Below are 11,133 nucleotides of genomic sequence, written 5' to 3'. Positions count from 1 at the left end.
GGTCAAGAGGTCACATAGTTCCCATGGGGGGAGGGGGCTTTGATATCAATTAATTAAGGCCATCAATCAATCATCCGATTAAAATTTGACAGAAGGGTGTTCATATAGTCTTCTCACTCAACTTTATACAAACATGGTTGGTTTCAGGGTCCGGTGAACAACCAGCTTTCTTAGCAATGACCATCTGCCGATTACCTTTCTCATTGAGGGCATCAGTGAGGATGTGTTCTGGACGTTTACCAAGTCGGCAGTCTTCATGATTGGAAATCTTTTACAGCATTTTGTTAATTAGCTGATTGGACACCAGCAGTTTTGGATTTTTTTTTTTTTTTTTTAAATAATATTCTCATTTTCTGAAACACTGAATTTATTGTTTTCATTATCCATCAGCCATCATCATCATAAAAATACAAGACATAAAGGCTTGAAACATTTCACTCTACACTGGCTTCTCTTTCTGAGATGAATGGACTTGTACGTCATGCCAAGCCCTACCATAAAGCTCAAATTTATTTCTAATCTGTAGCTGCGGGCGGAGGCAGAACTTTTCCTGACATAATCCAGCCTCTTGATCAGTTGAATTAAGCTGAAGTTTGAACTAAAATCTTCACTGTTCAACTAAAGTTCAGCTTGCAGAGCTGTGTCAAGTAAAGTGGAGTTTGTCCTCCCTTCCAGATGAAGTCCAGATTTAAAGAGTATACTTAAAAATTGATCTGTTGAAATTATAAGATGTAAAACTCTGAAACGTCATTACAACTGGCCTGAAGTAAAACAAGACTGTGAAGCAGCATCAGCATTACGTACAGATAATTTAAACTGTACTCAAGTTATGAATGCATTTTTGATGCATTTGCAATCAGAAAATAAGTAACTGCAATTGTGTAACGCAGGTTGTTGATGTGCTATAAATAGACAGGATGCGTCCGTGAACCAAGACAAAAGGGGAACCAAGGACCCAGTGTTGATCACAGGCTCCTACAGGAAGCATATGGTAAAGCTTAAAAAAAGAAAAAGGAACTCAAACTGCTGACAGAGGGATGGGAAGTGACCTTTGAGCAGCTGTCGGTCAAGAGCAGGGACTAAAACTCCATCTAACTCAAGCTGGTTAAAGGTCAAATCCACTTCATTCTCCTGCTACGGGCTGACGGCAGCAGCAGAGCCCATAAAGCCTGCCGCAAAGCAGAGGAACGACGGGCTTTTCTTCCATGCACACCATCATCTTGCACACACCAAGACGCCCAGAGGCCCTGAATCAAAGCTAAGAGGATCCAAGGACTGCAGAGGGCTGTCATGCGTATGAAGAAACTACCACAAAGACAGCAGTTCCAAATCCCACCTGTAACATCAGCTAAGGTCTGGGCCCCAATATTCAAGGCAGAGAAAGATTAGATAATAGTTATCACTTGGGAACAGGAGGAATCAGAGAATCCCCTCCAGCTGCCTGCTGGACCTCACGTCATGGCCTGCATGTATCGGGGTTGAGGTGTCATCCTCCGTCCCTCAAATTCTTCCAATTAGCTCCATCAGTTTCAGAGTTCGGGAAAGATATCTAGATAGAATTGATTTTGTATTAAAATAATTTCATTCAATATTACCACCTGATTGCTGCTGCAGCGTCAAGCTGTAACTGGCCCTTGCAAAATGCGCAGCGACAGCCGTTTCTCTTAAAGCATCACCACATCAGCACCATGAAGACCACCACTGACAAAACACACCGCAGTCATGCTCATCTTAATATTGGAGGTGGTGTGTGTCTAGTTTAGACCTGGGTTGGTTGGATACAATCCATAAATCCATTATGAACCTAATGCCTGGATTTAAAATCCACAAGTTTGTTTTCTGATTATGACATTCATCTCCATAAAGAACTCTTTCAGATTTTTCTAAATCATGCACAGTGTATGATTTAGTCCAAATAAACAATTAGACTAAAGTTATTTTGTAAAAAAGTAGACAAAACATGCATTTTATTCATATACAACAATGAAATAAAACGTATTTTACATTGAACAGACGCATCAAACATGAAATATGCCCATTTATAAAAAAAAAAGAAAAAAAAAATCACAATTAAAAAAAAGAAATCACGCATGCACAAAAACAACGAGGTAGCTTAACACCATTTTCAAGTCAGAAAACCTCTTCGTAGTGAGCTCACTTATAACCTTTGACATAGGTCAGAAGATAAACACTTATTTGTTTTAACAAGATGACACTGACGATATGAAATCATATTTACATTAGACAGAGCTCTGGAATTAAAAGAAGAAAACACCAAACTGAGCTGAAGAGATTGTATCTTTTTTTTAAAAAAATGCTGACCAAACAAAATTGGGTAAAGTCACTGCTCACTTCCTGGCCTTCTGGAGTAGTACAAATGCATATTGGCATTTGTCCAAACTACAGGCATCTGCTCTGTTAAACTGTAACTGAGCGAATGCATGTTCATGGGGTTCACTACCGGCTGAAGGGAGCTCTGGCTTGGATACACGTACTGCTGGTACATGCTAAGAGCATCGAGGGGAAGCTGGCTCTGTGTTGGAGCAGAACCCGGATGCACACTGCTTGGGAGATAAGCAGGCTGGATGTAAGGGTTGACGCCTCCTGGAGACGCCGCGGTCTCAGTGTGGCTCGGTGTTGGCGGCTGTTGCCATCTGCTCATGTCAGTGCGAGTTTGGCCTTTGAACGTCTGTTTAATGTGGCTGGACCTGGAGGTTATGATGGTATTAATGGGCAGCTGATTGATCCCTATTCTGCTGATCTCCTTAGGAACACTGATGTGCAACCTGTGTGGCTCATTGAGGTCAGCGGTGGGAACTAAAGCGTTTTCTTGAGGAACAACAAGTGACTGGCTCATCTTCATACCCTCTCTCCTTTCAGCAGTATGTAAAGTTGGCTGACTGGAAGTCTTGCACACAGAGAGTAGCTCTGAAACAAATTGCCAGAAATCTTGACGCGAGAGTTGATCGAGATTTATAGAGTTTGAAGGAATCAGCTCAGTTACTGAGTTGGAGCTCATGTCAAGAGGATCAGAGTTTCGTCTGAGCCCAGACACCCCCGGATTGAATCCTGGCTGTAGAGGATCACCACTAAATGTGTTTGGTTTGGGATGTGGGGGACCTGAAGGAACAACAGTTTTATGTCTCGAGTAAGGAGCATTCAGCTCTTGAGGACAAGGGGTTACTCCAATCTGAGAGACGGATGATGTGTAGTGTGGCCGGAGAGAACTACTGCAGGGCTCTAGACTGAGATCTACAACAGTGGAGCTTGAAGGAACAACAGGATCAACCTTTGAGTTTGGAGGATTCACTTCTAGAGGCCTCAGGTTTTGTGCAGCAACACTTGGGTCTGGAAGGACCACATGGTCATTCTTTGAAGAGGAAGAGATTACGTCCGTCCCTGAGGTTCTTCCACTTCCAGCAGCATCAAAGCTTTCAGCCGGGGTTGGCTCTTTAGGCTGTGCTTTACCTGGATTCTGATCAGCTTTAAGAACATTATACAAGACAAAAAAAAAGAAAAGAATTAAAAAACAGAATAAGAAAAAAAGAGGTAATAATTTACTAAAATTAAAATACATAGTTTAACTTTTTTGTAACTACTTTAGTTGTCGCAAAGGTTTCCAGATCTACTATTGTGGCTATCAGTGCAGACTAATTATTCTACCAAAATCCTATCATGATTATAGTTGATATGAAATTAAACATTAAAACATATCAGCTTTTACTAAACAGACCAACACAATGTAGGTGTACAGCATTAATTGTTAAATACAGAGAGAATATGCAGTTTAAAAAAAATATTTCACAACTACAATTAGCATAGTTGAAACAATCATCTGAAGATGAAAGAAGCATGGAACAGCTGCAAACTAATAAAAGGCCAAGAAGAAAGTCTGAGACGAAAACTAAACGCATTTCAGTTTTGGTCTCTGTGTGAAAAGACAGGCCAGGCTGCAGACAGGAGCCGCCCTTCAGATTACTGAATGCAGCTGCTGCAGTTCACAGCAAGCAGAGGCAGCAGTGAGGTCAACAAAGAGGGGGAGTCAAGGACAGAGGAGCTTCCCACAACAAGTATCCAAAACACAACCAGGAGAAGCAGAAACTGTGCACATGGGAGTGTTATAAGCATGTGAAAAAATTTAACTGATAAATACACAAGAAGATGGGAGGAGGGAAGAAATTTAGGACATTAAAAGCAAACGTTAAGCAGAGTGGTGCAACATTATTTGACAAAGCAGGCTGTATCGCTCGTCTTTCACTGTACGCACTAACCGTTCTTGTGACGATGATGGCCAGCAGAGCCAGATGGATGAAAATCACTCAAATCTTCATCTCTGATGCTTTTCAAAAGTTCTAATGCTGCAAAAAGAAAAGTGAATGCACAGAAAACAGATTAGTACAAAACAAGATTGTGGAATGTTTGCTTAAAACCATGGTTGAAAGATATCCAATTTAAAATTTATGGCAAGAATTCACACTTGAGCTTTCACCAAAGGTTTTCACCCAGTCTGGCTTGAACTCCGTCTCCAAATGTGCAAATTTGGTGGAGACAGAAGCAGGTTTTGCTGCATCTGAAGGTGATTTCAGATATTCTCCCAGAAAACCTGCTAGGCCTGGTGTTGGGGCGCCAGGCAGTTCACCAGCAGCCTACTGAGTTTTTGGGTTAAAAAAAATTAATAAATGAATAAAAAAATTACAAAAATTTGGAGGTGCACAAGTAGGCATCATAATGTGGAAATAATAGTGCGTAAGGCCAATGGGCGGGAGCAGAGAGGGCCCTAACCGCCAGTTCAATGTGTCAACTATAAATCAGGCTTATTCCGTCTTTACCGTCAGTTACTAGTGTATAAAAATATCCCTATTTAAAATAAACAACACTTAGCCTGGTGGGTGGCCAAGTAAAGCCTGGGGGCCCTGGGATTTGAAGTCCAAGCACTGACTTTGTGGGTTGAGTACAAATGCACACCGCACTTTTCAGATTTATGTTTGAATTATTTTTGAAACATCTAAATTTCTTTCCATTTCACAACTAATTACATCAAAGTTTTGTGGTTGTGAGAAATATGAAAAAGTTGAAAGGGTCAAAACGCGGTTTATGTTGCACAATTCTTCAGACAAACTACGCGTTTTGAGTTCTTTTTAGGTACAATTTACACAGGACAATGATTTCATCAACACTTGCTAATTAAGTTGACAGTTACCTTTACTGAAAGGAGCTGCTAGGAGAAATTTGTGGACCTCAGGTCTCAGCCATATGCACTTGAAGAAAAAACACAGTCGGTACTTGTTCATTATTTTTTGCAAAGCGTCAAACGAAACTAGATAACAGAAATGCTCCGTTGACTCAACGTACCTTTGGTTTAACATTAAGAGCCTTCTCCCGCTTTGACAGTTCTTGGATAACATTCATTAAAACCTGATTTTTAAAGTCCAGAGGTAAGTCATCCTGTAGCCAAAACATGTCCAGGAACCTTTGGTCCTCCCTCCACTGAAAAACATGGGACTTTATAAAAAAAAAGAAAATGTACAAACGTGTTTTTGAACAATTGCTCCATGTCATTCTCAATACACACCAAGAATTTGAGCTGGTGGTCGAGGCTGACCATGTGCTGACAGATATCTCGGGATGAGAGCATCTCTTCACAGGTTTCGCACAGGAAGGTTTTCTGATATGAACTATGACACTCCCACACATACGCCCTGCCTGGTAAATGCAAACAATTTTAACATGTTACATGCTTCTACGAAGAGACGGGATGCTGAGGACATGCTGATAGAGGGACACTCACCAGCAACCTTTTTGGGATCCTGATTACTTGCCGTCAGGAAGATTTGCAAATCACTGGATTGCAGAACATTTTTTCCTGTAAAACCCACATGTTACTAAAAATCCGTGCACAAATGCCAAAGAACAGGCGCAGTTCTGATGCTCAGCACTGACCAGTCAAAGCAGTGGAGATTGCCTGTGAAGAACTGCGCTCTTCAGGTCGTAAGTGAAGCGCAGGAGCTGGTTCGGCTTTGTGGCCCGATTGGTTCTGCTGCCCTGCCGTGACTTCCGGTCCGGAACGGCACACTCTCGCAGGCGACGCTTTCTCTGCTTTCTGCGACTCCTGGAAAGCTGCATCGCTCTTCAACCGCTGTCTTACTGAAGTTAGACGATTATCTTGATTCTTGGACGTCATTTCCACACTTGGTGCTGAATTTGAATATCAAACAAAAATAAAAACATGCAGAAAAATAAAATCATACGATATACTTCTGTTATTAAAAGTAAAATCATAGAATATTAATAACTTGTCAACCGTCTGGGATTTTATTCTGACGAAAACAAAACCAGAGAGTGAAGCGGCTTCACATCAGGAGCTAATAATCATTTTCACTGATGGCACTGAATGAGATTGTTTCGGTTGGATTTTTTTTCTTCTAAAATGTTCACTGTGTAATTAAGCTACACAAAAAAGCAAACATTCCTTTCTTACCAGGGGCAGTAATTTTCATTTCAACAACAACAACAAAAAAAAAAAAGAACAAAATGTGGGACATAAAGAGCTTTCCTTACGCAGGCTTTCTCTTGAAAACGCGACTTCACGACGAGGCCGACTGTCATCTTGCACCATCAGCTGATTCTGCTGGGGAGTTCCTAAATTAAACATAAAAACGTATTTCAGTTCAACTGGAATTGTAAACTTTGTCAACTTTCTAAAAGAAAATGTTGTTGAAAATGTCACGCCCGATTCAGTTTCATCGCCTGGAATGGGACTTGGGTTCATTTTATTGTCACTCATTGATTGTAGGTGCTCCTGAATCAGATTTTGTGCTTCTAGATCTTTACCACTTGAGCTCTGGTGTCTCTGTAACTCAGCTGGACGACGCCTTTCTGCACTTTTCCGGATCGTCTCTGGATCGGAACAAAGAAGGACAAAATTTTAAACGCTGTGCAACAACAACATCTTGACTTCCAAGCTTGGCAAAGTCAACAAATGTCATACTTTAGAGCTAGTGCAACTAAAACTTGTTAAGGTGCAACATATAAACCAGATGCAATTGGATACTGCATTTAAAGCAGATGAGTTTAGTTAAGACAATTTTCTGATGTAAAAAAAAGAGCCATTGAGGCCACGCCGCTTTAAAACAGGAACAGTTGTAACGCACAGCTTTTCAAGTGAAATATCTCAAACGAAAGTGTGGCTGCTCTTCCTCAACATAAAAACTGAAGGGGGTGAGTACCCTTATTTTTCCTAAAAATGATTTCATCCAGGAAAAGTAGACATGTCTTAATTATTGTATAAGACCTAAATCAGACTCTATAGATATTCTAGACAGAATATAAAACCTCTAAAAAAACACATCCAGCATACCTGCCGTATCTTCAGCTTGAGCACATCGATCCAAAACTTGTTGTGGATCCTGGGTTTGCATGGCTTCATCCTGGATCTCTTCAACCACTTGCACGTCTTCCTCATCCGAGCTCGTTTCGCTCAATGACTGACCTGCAGACACGGCTGCGTCATCTTCATCGACGCACTCAATTTCTGCATACGAAGACGTAAAAAGGGTTAAAAACTACACTGACTGCTTAGAATAATCTGTATAATAACTCTCGTTTGATGTCTCACCCGACGCTTGGTCCGGGCTTGCCCAGAATTGATGGTCGTCTGCAGAGTCTGACATTTCATCGTGAAACGCTGGGATCCCTGAGAGTAAGCGTTTAGAGGGAGAGGTTCGCTAATTTACCGACCATTGCGCCGAATGTCACTCGCCCACATTAACGACACAAAAAAAACCATCTGAAAACGTGAACGAACGGTGTACATGCATTGCTTAATAATTAGAGGTGCGTTAGAGGAAGCTACGCCAAGCTAACATTAAAACTTACAATCACCTGAGCTTGAAACGTCACAGGGACTGGAAATGCCCTTGGGAGGATGCTCCGCGTCATCGACCGAGCGAGACGACGGCGCCTTCAGGTCTCTTTGCTTCAACAGTGTTTTCACGGTTTCTATAGCTGAGAATCAAAAGCATAAGTAGAAACACAAAATTGACACACACACTGCCAAATATTTTCCTCAATAACAAAAGTGAGTTCAGATCAACAGTTTACCAAAATAAAGCAGGACCAAACAACAGAAAAAAAACAAAAAAAAAAAAAACAATAGTGTGATTTTAGGAGATGCAGAATAAAATGATGTTATATTTACCCAAGCGGTCTGGGAGTTTTCTCAGTGTTTGGTACTCTTCCGTTTTCACCTCCAATCTCTAGGAAAAGCAAATATCCACACAAACAACATGAGGCATATGTAAAAACCTCGAAGCGTACATTTTTTGTGCACACAAAAATAATTGAATTTCTTCAGAACAAAGAAAAAGGGTTAAAAAAAAAAGTGCAAACAGAACATTGATGAAAAAAACAAACAAAATTGGCCTCTTTAAGAAGCTCAACTGGAGACTGCAGCTCCAAGGAGGAACTTTGTGGAAACGGGTGATTCAAGGATTCCTCAAACGTGAGAGAATAACGTAAATATCATTCTCTTTCTCTGGTGTGTTATTTTCCAAAAGACACACAAAGCTGATTTTGTTCAACATACCTGAACAATCTGAGTGTGAGGCAACTCTTTGTCAACATTTGCCAACTTATGAATGATGCGGCTTAACTCGTTTTCCATGTTCTCCTTCACAGACCATTCAGGATATTTCATTTTCTAATGAAAGGGGGAAAAAAATTTAAATAAAATAATCTAAGCATTGATTCTCCTTCTTCAAGGCTGCGGCTGTACTCGTACCACGAGTTAACAGTCACATACCACATATTTGTACTGGTGGTCCGAGTTCCTTGGGTGGCTGGATGTATTCAGTCTGAGTGAACACAACAGACAGAAGACCTGCTGCTTTCGCTCACAGGACACCACAACCAGGTAGTTCAATCCTGTCCAACGGCAACAAGATGCACACGTTTAAAAAGACTCTGATGCATGCATAAAATGCGTTGAACGTTTTATGTAAATTGAACGACGCTTACCAACTTTAGGAAGGTTTCTACCAGGCGTCGTCTTACTTGAAGCGTCATGAGGCAGGTCTTTCCGTACCTTCTTGGTTTCTTCTGGTTTCGGGTGATGGGAGGCCGGCGGTTTCCTCTTGCAAGCGGCCGTTTCAGAGTCCGGGTTTGCCCCCGTCAATGTCTTTACAGAAGGTTTGGTATTTACGTTTATGACTTGTGGTTTAGCCATTTCAGAAGCGGCAGATGATGCTTCCTTAGTCTTAGGCACCGCCGGGTCTTTGGATTTGAGAGGATGTTTGTGTTTAAGCGTCGCTGCAGATCCAGTGTCGGACGAGGATGCAGCGCCGCATGCTTCTTTAGATGGCATTTGACCTTTTGGTGCCATGGACGCTGTCTGGGACTGTGGAGTGGATGTTTTTGAAGTGGTGGAAGCGGTTTTTGTCTGTGTGGAAGGGCCTGCGGTAGATTTCAATGTATTCGTTAGAGCGGTGGAAGGAACGGCTCTCGGTTTTTCAGATTTAGTAGCCGCTTCAAACGTTAATGATTTCACTTTGGTTGGAGAAACGTCCGCTTTATATTTTGCGTTTGCGCTTTGAAGACTTGAACCAGCATCGCTTCTCCCGTCGGTGGGCTCTTTGTTACTTTTGGGAACAGGTGAAGTGTGGGAGTTCTCACAGAGGGACGATTTCCGTTGATCAGTGTTGGTTGTGGGTTTTTTATCGGATGTGTCTGGGGCTGCGCCTCGCTCATTGGAATAACAAACCACCTTTAAAAAGGAACAAAACAAAGAATAATTAGCAGCATGTTCAGTTTTCCTTTGTTAAAGTACAAATGTGTGTCACAAGATGTGGCAGATCCGCAACCCAAACTCATCAATGTAACAGAGATCCATTTCCATAACAAATTATAATATATGTATAAACATATATCACCTTCTTGTGATCCTCTTCCTCATCAGCTGCATTTGTGTTTGTCACTTTTGTGCCACTTTCGTGTGACATTTTGGTGGATTCTTCAAAACGCGACTCGTCGGAGGCGAGCCGCTGTCTTTTTGGGCTCATTTTGCATCCATTTCCACTGGCTTCATCTGGAGTCATTGGCATTTTTCTCTTGTTCGTTTGTTGTTGGGTTGCTTCCGGTTTGATACTTGAGCTGCCTTCTGGTTTAGTCGAAGCACTGTTATTCTCTTCAGTGTTTCTGTGGCTCTCCACGACCTTCTCCTTTGGGTTTTCAGTCATAGCCTCTTCTGTGCTCAACTTCACTGGCAGGACTGTCCCTCCTTCATTTTTTAAGTCCTTCAGATACACTTTTTGAGATCCTTCTTTGGTTTCTCTCGACAGTGCCTCCTTGGCACTATCTCGTCCTTCTTGATTCAGGCCTTTTTCTTTCGTGTTAGGGGCGGTGCATGTTTTCTGGTCCTCTGTCTTTTGCTGTTTGTTAGTGGGTTTCGGAGGGATCCTGGAAACTGACACATGCAGAGAATATAAGAATACACATTTCATTTCAATTATGAATACAACAATGTAATCCATTCGTTGTGTGAGCAAAATTAAAGTCAATACATTTTGTCAAGGAAACTGGCATGAACTTGTGAGATCTCTCTAGGTACACGCAGAAAGCAGGATAAAAGCCTGAGGAATAACAGTGATCTTGTATATTGATTTAAGGATGATTAAAGAAAAGAAATACAAAATACATATGTGTGTAATAGTTGGAATGATTGAGGTTTTGTGATTACGAAGTCTGTAATGAATAATTGAAATATATAATCTGTATTCTGTATTCATGATCTGTAATAACAGTGACAGCTTAATTGTTGTATGATTTTGTTTGTATTCATGATCTGTAATAACAGTAACAACCTGATTGTTGTATGATTTCAAATAATGACAAAACAAGTTGATTATGTTTCATGATACATTATAAGAGGACTGTAGGTTTGAGTACATGAGAAGGAAAAAAGGACGGTGTCATAGGCAGTGCACTGAGCTGGGCGGAGGCCCCAGGGCAACTCCTAAAAAGGCAATGGCTGCCAAATAGCCAACAGGAGAAAAAAGAGAAGTATTGGACAAGAGTTGCAACAGTCAGACAAGAAAAATTTGGGTATTTCCAAATTCAGGGTGGAGTGGAGTTTGGGGA

The 11,133-nt window shown here is 41.3% G+C and overlaps 1 protein-coding gene across 2 annotated transcripts in view; it reads right to left on the bottom strand.

Moving 5' to 3' along the window:
- Positions 1-1,937: 1,937 nt before the first annotated feature.
- Positions 1,938-11,133, bottom strand: part of LOC103135071 (uncharacterized) — a 43,539-nt gene continuing 34,343 nt past the window's right edge. The window contains exons 29-45 of one of the 2 annotated variants that reach the window (XM_007547649.2): positions 9,927-10,459; positions 9,016-9,760; positions 8,801-8,922; positions 8,585-8,698; positions 8,198-8,255; positions 7,876-8,004; positions 7,616-7,693; positions 7,358-7,531; positions 6,832-6,897; positions 6,559-6,639; positions 5,941-6,195; positions 5,789-5,863; positions 5,573-5,703; positions 5,353-5,487; positions 5,201-5,258; positions 4,272-4,358; positions 1,938-3,483 (exon numbers count right to left, since the gene is read on the bottom strand). In XM_007547649.2, coding sequence (XP_007547711.1) covers positions 2,342-3,483; positions 4,272-4,358; positions 5,201-5,258; positions 5,353-5,487; positions 5,573-5,703; positions 5,789-5,863; positions 5,941-6,195; positions 6,559-6,639; positions 6,832-6,897; positions 7,358-7,531; positions 7,616-7,693; positions 7,876-8,004; positions 8,198-8,255; positions 8,585-8,698; positions 8,801-8,922; positions 9,016-9,760; positions 9,927-10,459 — 3,983 coding nt within the window. In that variant the 3' untranslated portion in view covers positions 1,938-2,341. Of the gene's footprint in view, positions 3,484-4,271; positions 4,359-5,200; positions 5,259-5,352; positions 5,488-5,572; positions 5,704-5,788; positions 5,864-5,940; positions 6,196-6,558; positions 6,642-6,722; positions 6,898-7,357; positions 7,532-7,615; positions 7,694-7,875; positions 8,005-8,197; positions 8,256-8,584; positions 8,699-8,800; positions 8,923-9,015; positions 9,761-9,926; positions 10,460-11,133 lie in introns of those variants that run through there. The other variant, XM_016669269.1, reaches the window with a different exon arrangement.

This window comes from Poecilia formosa, unplaced genomic scaffold (genome assembly GCF_000485575.1).
Source record: "Poecilia formosa unplaced genomic scaffold, Poecilia_formosa-5.1.2 Scaffold21, whole genome shotgun sequence".
Taxonomy (NCBI): Eukaryota; Metazoa; Chordata; class Actinopteri; order Cyprinodontiformes; family Poeciliidae; genus Poecilia; species Poecilia formosa.
This window is presented reverse-complemented; position numbering and strand designations above follow the sequence as displayed.